This window comes from Manacus vitellinus, unplaced genomic scaffold (genome assembly GCF_001715985.3).
Source record: "Manacus vitellinus isolate BGI_N305 unplaced genomic scaffold, ASM171598v3 ctg7180002433801_pilon, whole genome shotgun sequence".
Classification (NCBI taxonomy): domain Eukaryota; kingdom Metazoa; phylum Chordata; class Aves; order Passeriformes; family Pipridae; genus Manacus; species Manacus vitellinus.
Window position 1 is genome coordinate 2,124 of NW_021938517.1, and position 22,097 is coordinate 24,220.

At 53.6% G+C, this 22,097-nt stretch overlaps 2 protein-coding genes across 2 annotated transcripts; one reads left to right on the top strand and one right to left on the bottom strand.

Annotated features, from left to right (window-relative positions):
• Window positions 1–6,744: 6,744 nt before the first annotated feature.
• LOC108638970 (olfactory receptor 14C36-like) lies at window positions 6,745–11,572 on the top strand. The gene is made up of 2 exons (XM_029958546.1): window positions 6,745–7,717; window positions 11,541–11,572. The coding sequence occupies exons 1-2, from the start codon at window positions 6,754–6,756 to the stop codon at window positions 11,570–11,572; spliced, it is 996 nt and encodes a 331-aa protein (XP_029814406.1). The 5' UTR covers window positions 6,745–6,753.
• Window positions 11,573–16,153: 4,581 nt separating this feature from the next.
• On the bottom strand, window positions 16,154–16,786 carry LOC112841207 (olfactory receptor 14J1-like). The gene has a single exon (XM_025895650.2). It carries the CDS (start codon window positions 16,766–16,768, stop codon window positions 16,154–16,156), a length of 615 nt encoding a protein of 204 aa, XP_025751435.2. The 5' UTR covers window positions 16,769–16,786.
• Window positions 16,787–22,097: the final 5,311 nt, after the last annotated feature.

Genomic DNA, 22,097 nt, shown 5'->3' on the forward strand with positions numbered 1-22,097 from the left:
CAGTCACCTAAATACCCATACCCATGCCTTTGAAAATAAAACAAGGAGAAAATATGGAGTATTTGTTTGAGACCAGATAAACTGAATGTAGTTCAGTAACATGGTAAGGCAATTGCTGTTATTGCACAGAGACATTTCTTTCTATGCTGGAACTGAGGGGAGCAGCAAAATCTAAAAGCCTTGCTCTGTGTGTTTGTGAACACACTGTGGGTAAGTTCAAAGGAGCATTCAGAGATTGTGTTGTGTGAGCCTTTTTCCCTAAGATCAAAACAAGGAGTAATTATTGCTAAATGCAGCAGATGGCTTTTTCTCTTTATTCCCAATCACTAATTAAAGAATCATAACTCAGAAGTGATCTCACTCTGTGCTCCAGTGACATTAACATTAGAACAAGATTGTCACTGTCTACTGGTCTCTTGTGCTCCTCACTGGAAGGCACTTGGTGCACCCCTGGATATCCTGCTAATGAGGTAAAAAACTAACCCTTCTAAAGTTCCAGATTTTCCTCACCTGTTTGGACACAGTTGGACAAACTGGACCAAGTTATGACTTGAAAGCCACCTGCTGGATTTAGCATTAATTATTCTTTGTTTTGATCATAGAGGAAAAAAGCTCACACAACACAATCTCTGTGGACCCAACAGAGAAAACATCCCCAGGGTCTTGTTAGAGCACAAACCTGCAAACAGGGATGACAGGTCAGAGAATCACAGAATCATCAAGGTTGGAAGAGACCTTCCAGATCTTCTAGTCCAACTGTCAACCCAGCACCACCAGAATCACCCCTAAACCCCATCCCAAAGTGCTACATCCAGATGCCACCTGAATGCTTCCAGAGACTCCACCACCTCCCTGGGCTACTTGTTCCAATGCCTGAGCACTCTCTCAGTGGAAAAAGGGTTTTTGAATATCTAATATGAACCTTGCCTGATGCAATTTAAGGCCATTTCCTCTCTTCCTGTCACTAAAGGCTTTGCGGAAGAGACCGACCTCCACCCCACTAAAACCTCCTTTCAGGTCATTGCAGAGAGCAATGAGGTCCCCCCTGAGCCTCCCCTTCTCCAGACTCAACCAGCCCAGTTCCCTCAGCCGTCCCTCAGCAGACATGTTTTCCAGAGCCTTCCCCAGCTCCGTTCCCTTCTCTGGACACGCTCCAGCCCCTCAAGGGCCTTTTGGCACTGAGGGCCCAGAACTGGACACAGCACTCCAGCTGGGGCCTCCCCAGTGCCCAACACAGAGGGGCAATCAGTTCTCTGCTCCTGCTGGCCACACTCTTCTCCACAAAGGCCACGATGCCCTTGGCCTTCTTGCCCCCCTGGGCACACTCTGCCTCATATCCAGCTGCTGTCAAGCAACACCCCCAAGTCCCTTCCTGCTGAGCAGCTCTCCAGTCCCTCTGCCCCCAGCCTGGAGCGTTCCAGGGGGTTGTTGGGACCCAAGGGCAGGCCCTGACACTTGGCCTTATTGATCCAGCCCATCCAGATCCCTCTGCAGAGCCTTCCTGCCCTCCAGCACATCCACACTCACACCCAGATCAGTCAGTCTCCCAAACAGAAAAAAGTCTGACCACCAGCAGTCCAGGGTGTCAGTTCTGCTGCCCCCTCCTTCCTCCACCCAGAATGGAAAACTCCATCATTTTGGGGTCTCTGTGCCCGTCGGCTCCGACCACCACATCCCCCACCAGTCACAGAATCATGGAATGGTTTGGGTGGGAAGGGACCTTAAAGAGCATCTCAGTCCAGCCCCCTGCCATGGGCAGGGACACCTTCCACTAGACTCAGAGCTCAGAGCCCCATCCAACCTGGCCGTGAACACTTCCAGGGATGGGGCAGCCAGAACTTCTCTGAGCAACCTGTGCCAGGATCTCACTACCATCACAGTCCAGAAATTCTTCCTAATATCCCATCTAACCCTTCCCTCTCTCAGTGTGAAGCCATTCCCCTTGTCCTTTCACTCCAGGACCTTGTAAATAGTCTCTCTCCATCTTTCTTGTTGGCTCCCTTCAGGCACTGCAAGACCATAATTAGGTCACCCCAAAACCTTCTCTTCTCCAACCTGAACAATGCCAATTCTCTCAGCCTTTCCTCACAGCAGAGCTGCTCCATCCCTCTGATCCCTTTGATGGTCTCCTCTGGACTCGTTCCAACAGGTCCATGTCCTTCCTGTGCTGCAGCCCAGAGCTGGAGGCAGCTCTGCAGGGGTGACAACATTACAGCCCTGTGTGTTCCAGCAAGGACACTGTGGAACCTCTTGGAGTAAAGGGGCCATTGTGACACTGTAGGGCCTTCTGGAGCCAAAGGAACCCTGGGACACTGTGGAACCTCATGGAACCAAGGATTCATTGTGCCATGAAGGCCCTCTTGGAACTAAGGGAGCCCTGAGACATTTTGGGACCTCATAGAATCAAGGGGCCATTGTGACACTGAGGAACCTCAGGGACTCATGGAACCAAAGGAACCCTGGGACAATGTGGAACCACATGGAATTACTAGGCCACTGTGACACTGCAGGGCCTCATGGAACCAAAGGAACCCTGAGACTTTTCAGAACCTCATGGAACCAAGGGGCCACTGTGACACTGCAGAGCCTCATGGAGACAAAGGGACCCCGGGACATTGTGGACCTAAAGAAATCAAGGGCCCATGTGGGCACTGTGGAACCTCATGGAATCAAGAGGCCTTTGTGACATGCAGGGCTCATGGAACCAAAGGATTCCTGGGACACTGTGGAATCTCATGGAACCAAGGGGTCACTGTGATATGTGGGGCCTCCTAGAACCAAAGGAGTCCTGAGACATTTTGCAAACTCATGGAATCAAGGGTCCATTATCACACTGCAGAACCTTATGAAGCCAAATGGACCCTGAGACTCTGTGGAACCTCATGGAATCTGGTGGCCATTCCCACACTGTAAAACCTCATGGATACTCTCAGGTTCCCATTATTAAAAGACACCTCTGCCCAAATTCAGCTGCAAAGGAGACCATGTGCCAAAGTCAGCAGTCCAGGTTTGATTTAACAGTAAATAGGAGGTAGAGAAAGAGAAAGAAATAGAGAGAGAAGAAAGGGGTGGTGGGAAGCCAGTGAGAGAGAGACAGAGATGAAGTAAATGTATCACACCATGGAGATCCCTGAGGCTCCCACCAGTCCTTCTTCACCCTGCTCTGCTCGGTGGAGGGTCCCCAAGTTGTGCTTCTGGGCTATCACTTTTATACAGTCCAAGCCCTGGGTATTCAGGGGGGTAGATGCTGTTCCCACAGCTTGGGCTGGCACATCTACAAGGACTTGCTTCCTTTCCCACACCTTGCCACGGTGGGAGTTTTGCCCAGTGTGCTTCCAGTCTGCAGGTGGGAATCTTTGTCTGGATGGGTTCCCCAGACCTGCCTTACCAGCCCTGGCTTCCTGTTGGGGCTGTCTGCTCTTTCCCACAGTCTGCACAGTGCAATTCTGGCCTGGGGGTTGCTTCCAAAGCTTTACCTCTGTTTAGGCCTTGGAATTAAAGGTCTTCCTGTTTGCCACCAGTGCTTATGTGTTGTGGTGCCTTATGGGATTTTCCTGCTTTGACAGTGTTTTGAGACAGTTCATTGTGCCCTTCAAGTCCTTCCATGTGCACACCCCCCCCACTCTCACCAGTGTCTGGCCCTCCAAAGAACACAAGCCCTGATGATTTGTAGCTCCCACTCCAGTGGTTGGCACTTGGACCTCCCTCCGTACCCAGAGCTCAGAGCTCCCTTGTGCCAGAAAGTTTAAAGAGATTGTGCCTCATTCTGCCAAGAAAACCCTTGGAAAAAAGTGTCCCTCTGTGTTTCCTGGGATAAGAGCACTCTATTGTCATCTTCCAAAACCTTGGAGAGGTCCCAGAGATCTCCCAGGAAGGAATTTGGGGCCTCAAGCACATGACCCGTATATAGAGGCTGAGGACTCAGGGGTCAGTGGTGTGAAGATTGAGGACAGTAGAGGAGCAGCCTGAGAGGTCTGGAAGGGGGGTGTCAGAGCTGGTGGAGCTTTTCTTCCTGTCAGAAAACAGCCTAAGAAAGAACTAGTGCCACCAAGGGCAGCTGGGGTGGCCTAGACTGGGGACAAGAAGTCAGAAATTTCCCTCCAAGGTCAGTGTTGTGGTGCAATATGTCACAAAGAAGGAGTCTGGATGAGCCCAAGGCTTTGTGTGTGCAGGAAGAGCCAGGGAGGACGCAGAGATGTCAGTGCAGGAAGGTGCCAGCCAGGTGGGGCAGCCGGGGGATGACGACAGCCTGCAGGGAAAGGGGCAGGGCATGGACACCGTAGGACAGCCTGGGCTGGAGAGGAGACAGGGATGGGGAGAAGCTGAAAGGCCCTGACACAGCCACCTTCTGCAGGCCTTTGGCCAGGGCTGCTGTCTGTGCCCCTGATGCCAGGAGGAGGGGAGTGCCCCTTGCAGCCCTGGGGCCTCATGACCTCCTTGTCCCTGCTCAGCAGCCTGGCAGGTGCCACCCCATGGTCCTGCCCTTGGCATTGCACATCCCACATCCCAGTGCCCCAGGAAGAGCCCTGAGGAATGAGGCAGGGACAGGATCTGCCTTCCCAGGGGCTGGGGGTCAGGCCTTGGCCTGTTGGATTAATGAAATACATCCAGGTTTCCTCAGCATCAGAGCCACCTTTCCCTTGCTTGTCCATCCTTGTCATCACTGCAATTTTCTGTTCCAACTTGAATCTGGGGACACTTTCACAGTTGTGTCCCACATTGAGACCCAGTAACAGTACAAGAAACTTCAGTATTTCAAACTCATTTTGAGTTCTTGAAAAGTTGTTTGAACTTCCTCTCAGGGACTGAGTCTCTTGTAAACAACACAAACCCCCTCTGGGGGTCATTAAAGACCTGGAGCTGTTGCTGTGCTGCTGAGCTGGGCCGGGCTCCTGGCACACAGGAAGCTCCTGGCAAGCAAGAAGAGCTTCAAAGAGACAGCTCTGCTGCTGAGCAGCTCCTCTGAACAGCCCAGCAGGGCTGAGGGCACTGCCTGCAGCACCCAGGGCACAGGAGAGAAGGCAGAGAGATGAGAGGCAGCCTGGGCTGGGAGGTGACTGAGCTCTCACTACAGGAGAAACCTTCCCAGGATTTGAAGGAAGAATTCTCTGGCTGTAGAAAAGTTCAACTTGCCTTCCTGGCGGCATCTCCTAAAGCTGCCACATCCCACAGCTTTTGGATCTTTCAGCAGGACTCTCCCAGTTGCTGCAGTGCAGGGGAAGTGGCCACATGGCAGAGCAGGGCAGGAGCTGCAGGCAACAAGGGCAGAGAGGAGAAGGGAGCAGGAGGTTCAAGGGATCCTGGGGTGGGAGGACAGGGCAGAGCTGCTCAGGGCAGGAACCTTGCCAGCCCTTTGCCACGCTCAGGCTGTGGCTGCAGAGCAGTGCAGGTGAGTTCCTGCAAGTGCCTCTGCCAGCTGCCAAATGGCAGCAGTGGCAGGAGCTGTCAGGATGGCTCTGCTGGATTTGCTGGGGTGCAGCAGGAGAAGCTGCTGCAGAGCAGGACTTGCTGCTGCCCCATCAGAGGCCCAGGGCCAGAAGGTTCCCTGTGCCAGGGCTGGCTGTGGGGTGGGAAGGTGGGGGTGCAGCCAGGGGTGCCCAGGGCTGTGGGGCAGAGCAGGGTCCTGCCCCCAGGGCTCTGTGTGCTGGGGCAGGGACTCTGCTGCCTGCCAGGCTCAGCTCTCAGCCCGGCCAAGGAGCTGCCACGGGGCTGAGGGAGAAGGGCTGTGGGGAAGGAACAACTCCTGGGAGGGCAGAGCAGGGCAGAGTCCTTCTGATCTCCAAAGTGTGCTGCAGGGATGAGGGCTGGTCACAGCTCCAGATCAAAGCAGGAAATTTCCCAGAAGGTATTTGCAAGAGGCACAGACAGACAGGTGGTATTAAAGAGAAGGAACCAGTTCTTTCAGTGTTATACTCTGGGTTGTCTGGGTGCTGACTGTGACAGAGAAAATAATCTCTGAGCACAGGAGGAGACACTGAAACTTGAGCTCTGTTAGATTAGAGGGTGCTGAACCTGAGAGCATCAGACATCAAAACTGTCTTACAGACGCATCAGTGTCACTTTTCCAGCCTCCTCAGGGTTGCTCTGACATTGCCATCAGAGCCTGCCCAGGCAGAGATGCCCCTGGGCAGTGCCCTGTGCTGCTGGGAGGGCTCTGAAAGGCAGAGCTGAGCCCCCAGGGCTGGGATGGGCTCTGGCAGCACTGGCAGGGCCCAGCCCTGGGCCCAGGGAAGCAGCTGCTGGCAGGGACAGCTCCAGGCAGCAGAGCCCTGGGCAGGGAGTGGGGGGGAAAGTGCCCCCAAGGCCTGGGGGAGGGGGTGTTCAGGCAGCTCTGGGGGCCCTTCCCTGCAGCTCTGCTGGGCACTGTGTGCTGGGCCATAGAAATGAGGATTCCTGCAGTGGAAAAGAACCTTCCCCAGGTGTGATGGTAAAAATAAAAAACACAGGTACAATTATTCTAAGGACAGACTAAGCTTCTGCTCTGCAGCCCCAGCTCTTTTGAGTCATGGGTGTAGAGATGGAACTTTTGTACTCAAGGTCTGTTACATCTGACATTCCTTGTGTGTGTGAGAGCTCTACCAAAAAATTCCACGTCCCACTGCAGCAGAGCAAAACTGACTCCTTGGCAGTGCATTTGGTGACATTTGACACATCGATTTCTTTTAGAAATGGAGTTGCTTTTTCACAGAGGTCTGTCTTAACTGTTCCCTGTCCTTTCCTTTTTTGAACAGACCCTGTGCTAAGAAGCAGCAAATGCCCAACAGCAGCTCCCTCACCCAGTTCCTCCTCCTGGCATTCACAGACAGGCGGGAGCTGCAGCTCCTGCACTTCTGGCTCTTCCTGGCCATCTCCCTGGCTGCCCTCCTGGCCAACGGCCTCATCCTCAGCGCCGTAGCCTGTGACCACCACCTGCACACCCCCATGGGCTTCTTCCTGCTCAACCTCTCCCTCACAGACCTGGGCTGCATCTGCACCACTGTCCCCAAAGCCATGCACAATTCCCTCTGGGACACCACAACCATCTCCTACATGGGATGTGCTGCACAGCTCTTTTTCTTTGTATTCTTCCTTGGAGTGGAGTTTTCCCTCCTCACCATCATGTGCTACGACCGCTACGTTGCCATCTGCAAACCCCTGCACTACGGGACCCTCCTGGGCAGCAGAGCTTGTGCCCACATGGCAGCAGCTGCCTGGGCCACTGGCTTTCTCAATGCTCTGCTGCACACAGCCAATACATTTTCCCTGCCCCTGTGCCAGGGCAATGCCCTGGGCCAGTTCTTCTGTGAAATCCCTGCCATCGTCAAGCTCTCCTGCTCACACTCAGGCTACCTCAGGGAACTTGGGCTGACTGTGGTTATTGCCTGTTTAATGTTTGGTTGTTTCATTTTCATTGTGTTCTCCTATGTGCAGATCTTCAGGGCTGTGCTGAGGATCCCCTCTCAGCAGGGACGGCACAAAGCCTTTTCCACGTGCCTCCCTCACCTGGTCGTGGTCTCCCTGTTCCTCAGTACTGCCACATTTGCCTACCTGAAGCCCCCCTCCATCTCCTCCCCATCCCTGGACCTGGTGGTGTCAGTTCTGTACTCGGTGGTGCCTCCATCCCTGAACCCCCTCATCTACAGCCTGAGGAACCAGGAGCTCAGGGATGCCATAAGGAAAATGATGACTACATGTTTTTTGAGAAGCAATAAACTCCATCTTCTGCAGAACACTCATTGTATAACTCATTTTGGGCCCAGCCTGCCTTCTAAAGCTTTTAATAGTGGTGGTGGGGATTTTCCTGTTTTTTTACTTCTGTTGATGTCATTAAGACTGAAATTTTATTCGTCATCCCATACAGAATTCACTGTCTATCTCTTTTTCTTTTTGACCCACAAAATATACAAATCAGGAATCATGCTTTGTGTGCATTTAAACAAAATAAAAGTTTGTGCAGAAAGATATTTGTCAAACATCCTCCCTGTGGTAGTTTGTACATGAGGAATCACAATCTCTGAGTGTAAGAAAGGACACAAATTCTTTTTTCTGGATTCTTCCTCCAAGACCTCCCTTGAAGCTGGAGGGTATTTCCATGTTTGCAGATGTAGAGAGGAAAAGAGTCCCAGCACTGCCAGGGAGCACCAGCACTGTGTCTGTTCAGAGCTGCTGTCTTTGCACTCCCACCCTCTCCTTTCCTGTCCGTGCCCAAGGCCTGAGTGCTCTGGCAGCTCAGTCACTGTCCTGCTGTGGGTCAGGCCTGTGAGCACAGGCAGGGACAGGCCCTGGGCACTGCTGGGACAGGGCTGGGCTCCACAACAGCAGTTCCAGCAGCAAAGGGGTTCCCCTCCAGGCACTTCCTGAAGGCTGAGGTCTTTTCCCAACACTGGTATGGAGAAGAAGTCCAAGGATTAGACTCTCCAAAGTCTTGTTGCTTTGCTTGTTTCTCCATGGAGACAGTGCAGTGAGGTCAGGGACCCACTGGGGCTTCAGGGACTGAGGGCTGGTTCAGATGTTGTGTGTTGGTGGCCAATGGCCAATGGAGGTGACAAATGATCTCCAAGTCACCTGCCTGGGGCTCTGCAGCTTGTGAGGGCTCTGATGGCAGGTGAGGACTTGTCTGTAGGAACTCAGGAAGTGCAGGAGAGCACAGAGGATCTGCAGGGACAGCCTGTCCCATCCAGTCAGCAGGGAATGGAGCCCTGGAGCAGAATCCTGCCCAGATCAAGTACTTACTGCCCAGATCAATCTTACCAGAGATCAAGTACTAAATCTGCCTGTGAACTGGTAAAGGAGAGTTCTGCAACCCCAGGGGATGCAGCAGGAACAGAGAAAGGACTCTGGCCAGTGACTCCTCTCACCCGCAGTGAACTCCCCTTGTGCCTCCCCAGTTCAGGGAGGGCTGTACCAGAGCCAGGGCTGGGCTTTCCAGGAGGGTGTCCTGAAGAACTCTCCAGCCCACAGGCTGCATGGAGTGGAGCCCTGCCCTGCCCTTTGTGCCATTGGAAACAGCCCATGGTCCTGCCCAGCCTTGTTTTTGCCTACTGAGCCTTCCAGGACTATGGCAGAGGGTGGAGAGGAGTGATCCCCATCCTGCTGGGTCTGCTCCCCACCCTGACCAGCATGGCCAGTGCAGGCTCAGCCCAGGGTGGCACAGCCCCTCCCTGTGCAGAGCAGCACCTCCAGCTCAGGGCCCTGCAGGGATCCCAGGCTGGGATCTGCAACTGGCCAAGGCAGCCTGGACACACTGACCTGGCAAAGGGATGTCCCTGGAGAAGATCAAGGCAGCATTTCTGGGCCTGCAGAGAGGAATCCCTGACACAGACAAACCTCTTTCTGCAGCCCCCCTGGGGACAGGCTGCTCTGTCCCTGGGCCAGGACTCTGTGCTGGGCTGGGCAGAGGGGCTGGCACTGAGGGGCACAGTCAGGCTGTGCTGGGCATCTCCTGCAGGTGATACCAGGGCTCCTGCAGTTTCCCTGACCTCCACTTCCTCCTGCCATGCTGAGTGTCCAGCCCCTGAGCTGATGGGGATGCTGAGACTCCTCTGTGTGCCCCAGGAGCTGCTGTGCCCTTCAGAGGGGCTGGGGCTGTGGGGGGAGTGCCCAGAGCTCTGCAGCACCCTGGGCTGGGCACTGCTGTGGGGCCAGACCAGACTGGGCTGCTCCACCCGTTGACCTCTATAATGAAATCATATCTAATTTTCTCCTACAGAACCATGAGAATATGTGTTGTGTCCTGAGCACTAGACTGGACCTGTGGGATAATAGAAGAGGTTTTGGAGTCAGGGATATTGAGAAGGCTGGGCAGTGTCACTGGGAGACCTCTCCCAAACCCTTGGAAAGGCCAGAGCCATCCCAGAGCTTTCTTGGGGCCTTGGCAAAGGCAGACATGGAACCAGTCTGCAAACAGGGCAGCAAGGAGGGTTGGCAGAGTTCCAGACTGCTCAGGCTCAGCAGGGAAGGGGATATGGCAAGTCCTCCTGCAGCCATTGCCAGGCATGGAAGGACAAGGCAGGGATTGCAGAACCCCTGTGGGACAAAAAAAGAAGGGGATGTTGTGTGCCCAGACTTTATCAAGGCCCTGGACATGGTCTCCTGTGGTCTCCTTAGAGCCAGACTGGTGAGAGCTGGACTGGACAAGTGAAACATGTGGTGAGTGGGAAGTTGAATGACTGATGAGGGTCAAAAGTCATGGCACAAATTCCTCTGGGCAGCAGCTCCCAGGTGACATCCATCAGGGACCAGCCCTTGACCATTCCTATGGAACATCTTTATTATGTCTCTGGGTGATGGGATGAAATGCACTTTCCACTCCTTTGTGGATGATGCCAAGTTGCAGCGAGTCTGTGAGAAACCTCGTCTAGATAATGGTGACTTGGACAAAAAAAGGGGTCAAGATGACTGAGTTGGATAAATTTGTCCTGCCATCAGGTGCCCAGCAAGGCCCAAGACAATGAAGAAAAAACTCATGGGTCAGAGGAAAGGAAAATCAAAAGGAGGGAAAAAGACCAAACCCAACCAAACCAAACCCAAACAAACACAGAATGACAGAATATGCTGAGGTGGAAGGGACCCACAAAAATCATCTAGTCCAACCCAACTCTCCCATTGCCATCTGCCCCCACCCCAGCAGGCTCTGGAGCAAAGCACGGCTGAGGTCCAGCACAGCTCTACTCTGACAGAAAGAACCTACAGTCAGGGACAGGAAGAGGACAAAGTCTTGTTTAACCAGCCTGAGGAATAATGGGATCAATGACCTCCTGTATTCCTGGGCACTTGAATGACCCTGTGGATCAGGTTTGATAGCAATGAGGGGGCTGCAGGTTTCCCTTAGGGAAGAGGAGATCAGGAGTTGACTCTGTGTCAGAGAGAGCCAGTTTCAGGTGGCTCCAAAATGGACCAGCCAGTGCCCAAAGCTGAGCCAAAAAGCAATTCCAGAGGCACCTCTGTGATCACCCTTTGGAGAAAGGATAAAATCCAGGGTGCTGGGACCCAGAGAGGAGTGAGAGAAATGTGGGAGAAACAACCCTGCAGGCACCAAGGGGAGGGGAGAAGGAGAAGCAGTGAGAGAGAGCCTTGGTGGGCACCTGGAAGCCAAAAGCCAACCCCCCAGCCCTGAGAGCCACAGCTCAGCCCAGCACAAAAGCTCCTTTAGGTCTGGAGGTTCTTTGCAGCAGCTTTTTAGCAGAGCTGCCAGCTGGGCCATCAAAGGGGATGCTCAGCTGGGTCTGAAACCTGGGTGATCCTTGTCAGCCTTGACTCTGTAGGAAAGAACTATAGAATCCTAAATAGTCTGAGTCAGATGGGACCTTTTTCGGTCATCTAGTCCAATGAACAGGGACATGTTCAACTAGATCAGGTTGCTCAGAGCCCTTTCTAAGCTGGCCTTGAATGTTTCCAAGGCTGGGGCTTCTATGACCTCTCTGGGTGACTCATGCCAGTGATTCACCACCCTCAGCGTAAAAAATTTCTTCCTTCTATCTAGTTCAAATCTGCTCTTTTTCAGTTGAAAACCAATATCACTTGTCTTATTACAATTAAGTCTTTGCCCATCCTTCTTACAGGTATGATCTCAGGAGCTCCTGAGAAGCCTTGACCAAACCAGCTGAGCAATGAAGAGCCCCTGGACTGGACCAGGTGCTCCTGGATGATAAAGGTGGGAACAATCCAGAGTGGAACATCTGGGGAACACAGGATAATCAGTCATCCCATGAAAGCCTTGGAATATTCCCTGCCTGAATTGTAGCCCAAATGGAACAGATTGGATAGAATTCCCAAATATTTGGGAAACTCCAGTCATTCCTGACACCAGGATGGAAATTCAGCAGATAACTAAAGCCAGTCCCCTTGGGAGCCCACAACCAGCAGGGCTGAGGGAGGCCCTGGCAGCTCCCCAGCACCTCCCTCTCAGTGGGACACCTCTGGCAGCCTCTCCCAGCTCGGGAACCCTCCAGTTTGCAACACTCCAAAGACCCTCCCTGATGCCCAGGACAATTCTGATCCCCCTCAACAAACACTCCTCCAGCTGTGACCCTTGTCTGGTGGGAAACACAAAGGGATTTGTGGGAGTGTTTCCCTGACAAGGAGGAGAATTTGGGAGAGGGACCTTTCCACACCCAGCTCTTGATGTGTGCACACATCTCTGCCTGGGTGTGGGTGTGAATTGACTGTGGTGTGAATTGTTATTGTGAATCTATAGTTCAGTCACTGTTAAAATTTTAGCAAATGCTATTGAATCAGTTGGTCAATGGTTAAGTTCTACTACTGTCTTTTCCCCCTTATCTTTGGATCAAAATCCTTTGTGCCCTGACCCTCTTGCATCCCAAGGCTCTGTGTAAATCATTCTCTTTCATCAAAAAATATATATTTTTCGTAACTTCCACTTTAAAATCTTCCTACTTAGCTAAACTACAAAATAACTCCAATTAGCTGTAAAAGTCTTGAAGACTCAAAGACAATTAAAGGAAGGAAATAATTTGTTTTTCAGTGTTTTAATGGGTCCCACAGTGTGTTTGGAGTTGCATCAGCTGTCAGTCCAAGATGGGCCATGTCAGAACTGGTGAGGTTGGGGGGTGAGGAGCAAGGTTGATCATCCAGGGTCAGTGTGGATCTCCTGAGGAGACACTCAGCATCAAGATCACTTGGAGAACACCTCTATCACCTCTTCTCTGAACTAAAAAATGTCCATCCTTGAATTAAAACAAACAAATTACAAACTTCAAAGACTTGTTTTGAAATTGCCTTGAAGGCAATTAAAGGAAAACAAAGAGATCCTGAGGGATTTCTGCATTTTAATGAGCCCCACAGTGTGTTTGCAGCCCAGCCCATGATCCTGAGGTAGTGAGAGAAGATTGAAGCAGCTGCTGAAGAAGTCAGAAGCCAAAGTGCAAGTGCCTTGAAGCATTGCTGGGCCCCACTGAGGGCAGGCACTGTCAAAGCCTCCCCAGGGACTCCTTGGAGCAGCTCCTTGGAGGCCAGGAGTGCAGGCAGACAAAGGCTCTGGGCAGGCCCCTGCAATGCTGAGCAAAGCCTGCCTTGGTTTTGTGGAGCACAAAGGCCAAGGCCTGAGCCCCAGGCCCTGGCCCAGCAGATCCTGTCCCTCCCGGCTGGCTCAGGGCTGTTTGGGGGGCACTGGGATGGGAGGGGGAGGAACAACAAAGGCCCAAACCTGGGCAACCCCTGCCAGGCTGCTGAGGGAGGGGCGAGGCAGAAACCAAGTGCAGAACCTGCCAGACAAGTGTCTTGTGGTGGCCTGAGTGGCAGAGGCAGCTGCCAGAGGCAAGGGGACAAAGGCCTGGGTGCCTTTGGGCCTTGCAGCCCTGCCAGAGCCCTTGGGCATCTCTCCTGCAGGCTGTCCTGCCCTGGCCCTGCTGCTGCTCTGGCCTTGCAGGCTGCACACACCCCTCCTGCTTTCCCACCCCCTCCCAGCAGCATTTCTAGACCCTCCCTGATGTCTCTGCACCAGCTCTGGCTGTTCCCTGGAACACAAAGCCATGGGCTGATCCTGACTCCCTCTGGGTGACCTCTTGCACCACAAGGGTCCCCACTGAGTGACATTTCTTTTTCCTCACCTTCAGTCTGAACCTTCCATGCTACTCTTTGTGGAGACTTCATTCTATTTCCAATACAGAGAAAAGCTCCATCCTGTCAGATCTCCTCTAGACCCTCTCCAGTTCTTCCTCATTCCTCCACAATGGGGAACCTCACAGACAGACAGAGCAGTCCAGATGTGGTGACCCCAGGGCTGAGTCCAGGGGGGTGACAACTCCCTTGTCTGGGTGCCCACACTCCCCCTAAGGCAGCCTCATGTACAGTTGGCCTTAAATCAAGGGGCCATTCTGATTCTTTGTAATGTCACGGAATCAAGTGGCACCGTGACACTGCAGGGCCTCATGGAACCAAAGGAATGCAGGGACACTGTGGAACCTCATGGAACCAAGGGACCATTGTGACATGCGGGGTCTCTTTGGAACAAAAGGAACCCTGAGACATTTCAGACCCTCCTGGAACCAAGGGGCCACTGTGCCTGCCCAGAACTCCATGGGATCAAGCAGAGCCGCTGCCTCCCCCCGCCGCCGCACGGACCGGAGTCGCCGGCTCTGCCCCGCTTGGACACCTCTGGAGTCAGCATGTTCTTGGGCAGCACAACTGATCTCAGACCAGAGAGTTTCCCACATTTTGCTTTGCTCTCTCTTTCTCCTGGTTTAATTTTTGTTCTTTGTTCATTCAGAGGGAAAAGGGGGAAGGGAGGCACGTGTTGATCCCTGTTTTTTTCTGTTTACAAAAGGGAGTTGGGTCTGAGAGGAAAGAGGAGGCAATTTCTCTCTCTGCTGTTGCTTTGAATAGTTCTGTTGGTATTGCTGTTTTTGCTGCTATATTTCCTGTCAGTAAACTCTTATTTTTTTCACTTATACCTCCTTGTATTTTGTCTCCCTGTAGTGGTGGGGAATAAAAGAAGAGTGAATTCATTTTATTGGAGTTCCTGCCCCAAAATGTGTCTTTAAACCAGGACAGGTTGCACAAGGGCTCCCTGAAATTTGGCATCATTCACAAAGGGCTTGAAAACACATTTTGTCCCAATGTACAGAGAGATAATAAAGGTGTTCTACAGTGGTGTTCAAGGGCTTTTCACTGAGAGCTTTCATCAGGAAGTTGCTGCCAAGAGGACTTTGTACCATGGATTTTATTTGACACTCTTCATTCAGCCAACTTCCCACCCACCACATATTCCACGTCTTCTGTCCAGCTCCCACCAGTCTGGCCATAAGGAGACCACAGGACACCATGTCAAGGGCCTTGATAAATTCTGGGCACACAACATCCTCTTCTATTCCTCCCACAGGGGTTCTGTAATCCCTGCCTTGTCCTTCCCATGCCTGGCAATGGCTGCAGGAGGACTTGCCATATCCCCTTCCCTGCTGAGCCTGAGCAGTCTGGAACTCTCCCAACCCTCCTTGCTGCCCTGTTTGCAGACTGGTACCATGTCTGCCTTTGCCAAGGCCCCAGGAAGCTCTGGGATGGCTCTGACCTTTCCAAGGGTTTGGGAGAGGTCTCCCAGTGACACTGCCCAGCCTTCTCAATATCCCTGACACCAAAACCTTTTTAATATCCCACACTTGCAGAGGAGTGCCCAGGACACAACACAGGTTGTCCTGCTGGTTCTGGAGAATAAGAAGTGATTTCTTCCTCGAAGCCAACCCCTCCAATTGGATTTGAGTGCAGCTGAAAGGTTTCCTCAGCATTTTCCCCGGTGCCTCCCTGCCCTGAAGGTTTCTGGCCCTCAGGCTGGAGCTGAGGGGGTTGGGCAGGTGCCTGAGGAGGGGGTAGAACAAGGGCTGTGTCCAACTGTGCCAGGAGGGCTGTGCTGGGCAAGGATGAGGAGGCTGCAGAAAACAGTGGCACTGGGGAGGGGAGAGGAGCAGCTGGAGAGACCTTGTGCCTGCCCACGCTGGGCAGGAGCTGCCCCAGGATGGCAGCTCTGAAGCACTCACAGGATGTCCCTGGGAACAGGAGGGGAAGACTGGATCTGAAAATGGAACCTGGAAAGCAGAGAGCAGGAGTGTCATGGTGTCACTGCAGGAGAGTTCCAGCCCTGGAGCAAGGTCCCAGAAGAAGTGACCCAGTACATGCAGTGGCCTCAGAAGATCCCACAGCATCCTGGAGATGCTGTGAGGGAGCCCAGCTCTGCTTCACAAGTTCCCAGGGCCTGTCCCTGCCTGTGCTCCAAGGGCTTCCAGCCCACAGGACTGTGCTCAGAGAGCACTCAGGCCTTACAGCGAGAAAGGGGTTCAGGAGGACAGTGTGGAAGTGGCAAGAGAGCAGCTCTGCAAAGACCAAGCACTGCTGCTCCCTGGCAGTGCTGCTGAGCTGGGATTATTGTCCCCTTCCCATTTTCAAATACAGTCTGTCCTGCAGTGTGCTGTCCTTTAGGAACATCTAAGAAGAAGGGTCTTGGACAAAGAAGGCACTGCAGGGTCCTTTATTTTGTTTAATCCTCAGTGAGCACAATTCACCATTTGTACATGTCAGTGTCAAATTCAGTGGGTAGACACTAAATTAGAAGGCAGATGCATAATAATATTTCATTGCACAGAAAATTATTGCAAGAAGAACCCAATGACCTCCACGAGCAACCTGAGCAGGAAGGCTGGGCCATTAAGAAGTCCCCTTCTGCGTGCTAGGCACCAGAAAACAGGCACTTCATTGCTCCTGAAAAGCATCCAGTCATCATTTTCCTTATGGCATCTTTGAGCTCCTGGTTCCTCAGGCTGTAGATGAGGGGGTTCAGTGCTGGAGGCACCACCAAGTACAGAACTGACACCACCAGATCCAGGGATGGGGAGGAAATGGAGGGGGGCTTCAGGTGGGCAAATATGGCAGTGCTGAGGAACAGGGAGAGCACAATCAGGTGAGGGAGGCAGGTGGAAAAGGCTTTGTGCTGTCCCTGCTGAGAGGGGATCCTCAGCACAGCCCTGAAGATCTGCACATAAGAGAACACAATGAAAACAAACCAGCCAAGTTCTAAAGAGAGAGTAAAAAACATAAGTCCAATTTCCCTGAGGTAGCCTGAGTGTGAGCAGGAGAGCTTGAGGATGGCAGGGATTTCACAGAAGAACTGGCCCAGGGCATTGCCCTGGCACAGGGGCAGGGAAAATGTACTGGCTGGGTGCAGCAGAGCATTGAGAAAGCCAGTGGCCCAGGCAGCTGCTGCCATGTGGGCACAAGCTCTGCTGCCCAGGAGGGTCCCGTAGTGCAGGGGTTTGCAGATGGCAACGTAGCGGTCGTAGCACATGATGGTGAGGAGGGAAAACTCTGTTCCAATGAAGAAGAACAGCAGAAAGACCTGTGCAGCACATCCTGTGTAGGAGATGGTTGTGGTGTTACGGAGGGAATTGTGCATGGCTTTGGGGACAGTGGTGCAGATGCAGCCCAGGTCTGTGAGGGAGAGGTTGAGCAGGAAGAAGCCCATGGGGGTGTGCAGGTGGTGGTCCCAGGCTACGGCGCTGAGGATGAGGCCGTTGGCCAGGAGGGCAGCCAGGGAGATGGCCAGGAAGAGCCAGAAGTGCAGGAGCTGCAGCTCCCTCCTGTCTGCGAATGCCAGGAGGAGGAACTGGGGCATGGAGCTGCTGTTGGACATTTGCTGCCTCTGGTTATTGTTTTCTGTTGAGGAGAAAAAAGGCAGAACTGAATTAGGCCAGACTCAATCAGCAAAACATCTTGCATGTCTCATAGCAATTCAACATTCAGGGCCTATTTTGAGGAAGATCTCTCTGCATCCCTCTGCCCGAGCTCTGGGTTTTGCTGGCTGAAGGGGGCACTGAGAGCAGGGACCCTGGAATGGGCTCCCGAGGAATCCTTCTTGCTGTGCAGTGAGAGGCAACTTGGAGCACAGGGTGACCTCCAATTAAATGCACTTGTGATGTATCAGAGTGTTTCCAGAACTGCTGGTCACAGTTTGCCCAAGCACAGAACAGAGGGAAGGGATTTGGAGAACTTGATTTTGTTCCAGTTCCTCTTGCCAGGAGGAGTTTGGATGGTTGAAATCTCTGACATTTCTAATGTGCTCCAAGGGAAATCTTGTGAGTCCTGATAGGCAAAGGGATGGTCTCTTGGTGCAGAGACGAGAGCTGGCCATCTTTCCTGTTCACAGCTGCTCCTGGCTGGCAGCTTGGAGCTGAAGGGGGATGGCCCTTAGGAACTCCCTGCAAAAAGAAACAAGGCACTTCTGGGAGCAGAGGAATCCTGGTTCAAAGAGCACATTGACAGAATCCTTGCCTTTCCTCAGGATGCCTGATTAGGATCTCATCTTTCTCCTCCCAGACTGCCACACACAGGGATCATTGCAGCTCCCAAGTACAGCTGCCCAGAGCATTTCCATGGATTTAGCACTGAGGAGTTTTCTCCATGGGGCTCCTGTGCAGCACAGAGATCCTATGGCAGAGCTGTGCCCTTCTGGAGGGCACCTGCAGCCCTGCAGGACACCCAGGGAAACAGCTGAAGACCCTGAAGGTGCCTGGAGGGCACTTGGGCACTTGGCTCCCACAGACACATCCCCACAGCAGCACCCAAAGGGTTTGTGTCTGGACAGGAATCTGCCCCCCCCAAATCCCACAGTGGCTCAGAAAACCCAGTGGTGAGAACAAGAAGAGCCCAGGCAGCAGGGGATGGCAGGGAAATGCCACAGTGCTGCTGCCAAGGGAGGAGGGACACAGAGAGACAGCTGGAAATCAGGGCCTTGTCCTTGCCTGGGCTCTGGCTGCTGCAGGGCAATGCACAGCCCAGCCCCCGTGGGCCTGAGGGCACAGGCTCTGCTTAGGCTGGGAAAGGAGCCCAGGCAGGAGCTGCTCAGGGAAGGGGTCTGTGCCACAGGGACAGCAGGGAGGGGCCCCCATCCCCCTGCCCAGCCCTTGTGGCAGCAGCTGCCTCTCCCTGCCTGCCTGTCTCTGGGTGAGGAGCTGTTCCTGCCAGCAGCCCCTGCCTGTGCCCAGCTCAGCTCCCTGCCAGTGCTGCCAGAGCCATCCCCAGCCCAGTGCCCAGGGGCAGCTCTGCCTGGGCAGGGGCTGCAGAGCAGATCCCAGACAGCCTGCGGTGGCTGGGAAGGGGGAGGTGTTCTGGGGGGATGTGCTTCCTGAGAAGGGCCCCTGGAAATGGAGGAGGTGGAGCTGAAGCTGTGAGGAGCCCTGAGCCTGCAGCTGAAGGGCCCTGCCCAGCCCTGCCCTGCCCTGAGGGGTCACTCCTTCCCCACACCCCTTCTCCCCCAGCCCCGTGGCAGCTCCTTGGCCGGGCTGAGAGCTGACCCTGGCAGGCAGCAGAGTCCCTGCCCCAGCACACAGAGCCCTGGGGGCAGGACCCTGCTCTGCACCACAGCCCTGGGCACCCCTGGCTGCACCCCCACCTTCCCACCCCACAGCCAGCCCTGGCACAGGGAACCTTCTTGCCCTGGGCCTCTGATGGGGCAGCAGCAAGTCCTGCTCTGCAGCAGCTTCTCCTGCTGCACCCCAGCAAATCCAGCAGAGCCATCCTGACAGCTCCTGCCACTGCTGCCATTTGGCAGCTGGGAGAGGCACTTGCAGGAACTCACCTGCACTGCTCTGCAGCCACAGCCTGACCGTGGCAAAGGGCTGGCAAGGTTCCTGCCCTGAGCAGCTCTGCCCTGTCCTCCCAGCCCAGGATCCCTTGAACCTCCTGCTCCCTTCTCCTCTCTGCCCTTGCTGCCTGCAGCTCCTGCCCTGCTCTGCCATGTGGCCACTTCCCCTGCACTGCAGCAACTGGGAGAGTCCTGCTGAAAGATCCTGGAAGCTGTGGGATGTGCCAGCTTTAGGAGATGCCTCCAGGAAGGCAAGTTGAACTTTCCTACAGAGATACAATTCTTCCTTCAAATCCTGGGAAGGTTTCTCCTGTGGTGAGAGCTCAGTCACCTCCCAGCCCAGGCTGCCTCTCATCTCTGTCCCTTCTCTCCTGTGCCCTGGGTGCTGCAGGCAGTGCCCTCAGCCCTGCTGGGCTGTGCAGAGGAGCTGCTCACCAGCAGAGCTGTCTCTTTGAAGCTCTTCTTGCTTGCCAGGAGTTCCCTGTGTGCCAGGAGCCCAGCCCAGCTCAGCAGCACAGCAACAGCTCCAGGTCTTTAATGACCCCCAGAGGGGGTTTGTGTTGTTTACGTGAAACTCAGTCCCTGAGAGTAAGTTCAAACAACTTTTCAAGAACTCAAAATGAGTTTGAAATACTGAAGTTTCTTGTACTGTTACTGGGTCTCAATGTGGGACACAACTGTGAAAGTGTCCCCAGATTCCAGTTGGAACAGAAAATTGCAGTGATGACAAGAATGGACAAGCAAGGGAAAGGTGGCTCTGATGCTGAGGAAACCTGGATGTATTTCATTAATCCAACAGGCCAAGCCCTGACCCCCAGACCCTGGGAAGGCAGATCCTGTCCCTGCCTCATTCCTCAGGGCTCTTCCTGGGGCACTGGGATGTGGGATGTGCAATGCCAAGGGCAGGACCATGGGGTGGCACCTGCCAGGCTGCTGAGCAGGGACAAGGAGGCCATGAGGCCCCAGGGCTGCAAGGGCCACTCCCCTCCTCCTGGTATCAGGGGCACAGACAGCAGCCCTGGCCAAAGGCCTGCAGAAGGTGGCTCTGTCAGGGCCTTTCAGCTTCTCCCCATGCCTGTCTCCTCTCCAGCCCAGGCTGTCCTACGGTGTCCATGCCCTGCCCCTTTCCCTGCAGGCTGTCGTCATCCCCCCGGCTGCCCCACCTGGCTGGCACCTTCCTGCACTGACATCTCTGCGTCCTCCCTGGCTCTTTCTGCACACACAAAGCCTTGGGCTCATCCAGACTCCTTTTTGGGTGATGTATTGCAGCACAAGACTGACCTCAGAGGGAAATTTCTGACTTCTTGTCACCAGTCTAGGCCACCCCAGCTGCCCTTGGTGGCACTAGTTCTTTCTTAGGCTGTTTTCTGACAGGAAGAAAAGCTCCACCAGCTCTGACACCCCCCTTCCAGACCTCTCTGGCTACTCCTCTACTGTCCTCAATCTTCACACCACTGACCCCTGAGTCCTCAGCCTCTATATACGGGTCCTGTGCTTGAGGCCCCAAATTCCTTCCTCGGAGATCTCTGGGACCTCTCCAAGGTTTTGGAAGATGACAATAGAGTGCTCTTATCCCAGGAAACACAGAGGGACACTTTTTTCCAAGGGTTGTCTTGGCAGAATGAGGCACAATCTCTTTAAACTTTCTGGGACAAGGGAGCTCTGAGCTCTGGGTACGGAGGGAGCTCCAAGTGCCAACCACTGGAGTGGGAGCTACAAATCATCAGGGCTTGTGTTCTTTGGAGGGCCAGACACTGGTGAGAATGGTGTGTGTGTGTGTGCACATGGAAGGACTTGAAGGGCACAATGAACTGTCTCAAAACACTGTCAAAGCAGGAAAATCCCATAAGGCACCACAACACATAAGCACTGGTGGCAAACAGGAAGGCCTTTAATTCCAAGGCCTAAAGGGAGGTGAAGCTTTGGAAGTAGCCCCCAGGACAGAATTGCACTGTGCAGAGTGTGGGAAAGAGCAGTCAGCCCCAAGAGGAAGCCAGGGCTGGTAAGGCAGGTCTGGGGAACCCATCCAGACAAAGATTCCCACCTGCAGACTGGAAGCACACCGGGCAAAACTCCCACCGTGGCAAGCTGTGGGAAAGGAAGCAAGTCCTTGTAGACGTGCCAGCCCAAGCTGTGGGAACAGCATCTACCCCCCTGAATACCCAGGGCTTGGGCTGTATAAAAGTGATAGCCCAGAAGCACAACTTGGGGACCCTCCACCGAGCAGAGCAGGGTGAAGAAGGACAGGTGGGAGCCTCAGGGATCTCCATGGTGTGATACATTTACTTCATCTCTGTCTCTCTCTCACTGTCTTTCCCCCACCCCCTTCTTCTCTCTCTCTCTTTCCATTTCTTTCTCTCTCTCTCCCTCCTATTTACTGTTAAATCAAACCTGGACTGCTGACTTTGGCACATGGTCTCCTTTGCAGCTGAATTTGGGCAGAGGTGTCTTTTAATAATGGGAACCTGAGAGTATCCCTGAGGTTTTACAGTGTGGGAATGGCCACTGGATTCCATGAGGTTCCACAGAGTCACAGGGTCCATTTGGCTCTGCAGTGTGATAATGGACCCTTGATTCCATGGGTTTGGAAAATGTCTCAGAACTCCTTTGATTCTAGGAGGCCCCACATACACAGTGGCCTCTTGGTTCCATGAGATTCCACAGTGTCCCAGGAATCCTTTGGTTCCATGAACCCTGCAGTGTCACAATTGCCCGTTGGTTCCATGAGGTTCCACAATGTCTCAGGGGTTCCTTTGCTTCCATTGGACCCCGCAGTGTGACAGTGGCCCCTTGATTACATGAGGTTCCACAGTGCCAATATGGGCCCTTGATTTCTTGAGGTCCACAGTGTCCCGGGGTCCCTTTGTCTCCCTCACACTCTGCAGTGTCACGGTGGCCCCTTGATTCCATGAGGTTCTGAGAAGTCTCAGGGTTCCATGGGTTCCATGAGGCCCTGCAGTGTCACAGTGGCCTCTGAGTCCCTGAGATTCCTCAGTGTCACAATGTCGCCTTATTCTATGAGGGCCCGAAATGT

What these genes read in the sequence shown, in the direction of transcription:
- LOC108638970 (XM_029958546.1), top strand. Translation starts at nt 6,754, where the DNA reads ATGCCCAACAGCAGCTCCCTCACCCAGTTCCTCCTCCTGGCATTCACA. An exon ending in TCTTCTGCAGAACACTCATT is followed by an intron (nt 7,718 to 11,540) that starts GTATAACTCATT and finishes TCCTTCTTACAG; the next exon opens with GTATGATCTCAGGAGCTCCT.
- LOC112841207 (XM_025895650.2), bottom strand. Translation starts at nt 16,768, where the DNA reads ATGTGCTACGACCGCTACGTTGCCATCTGCAAACCCCTGCACTACGGG.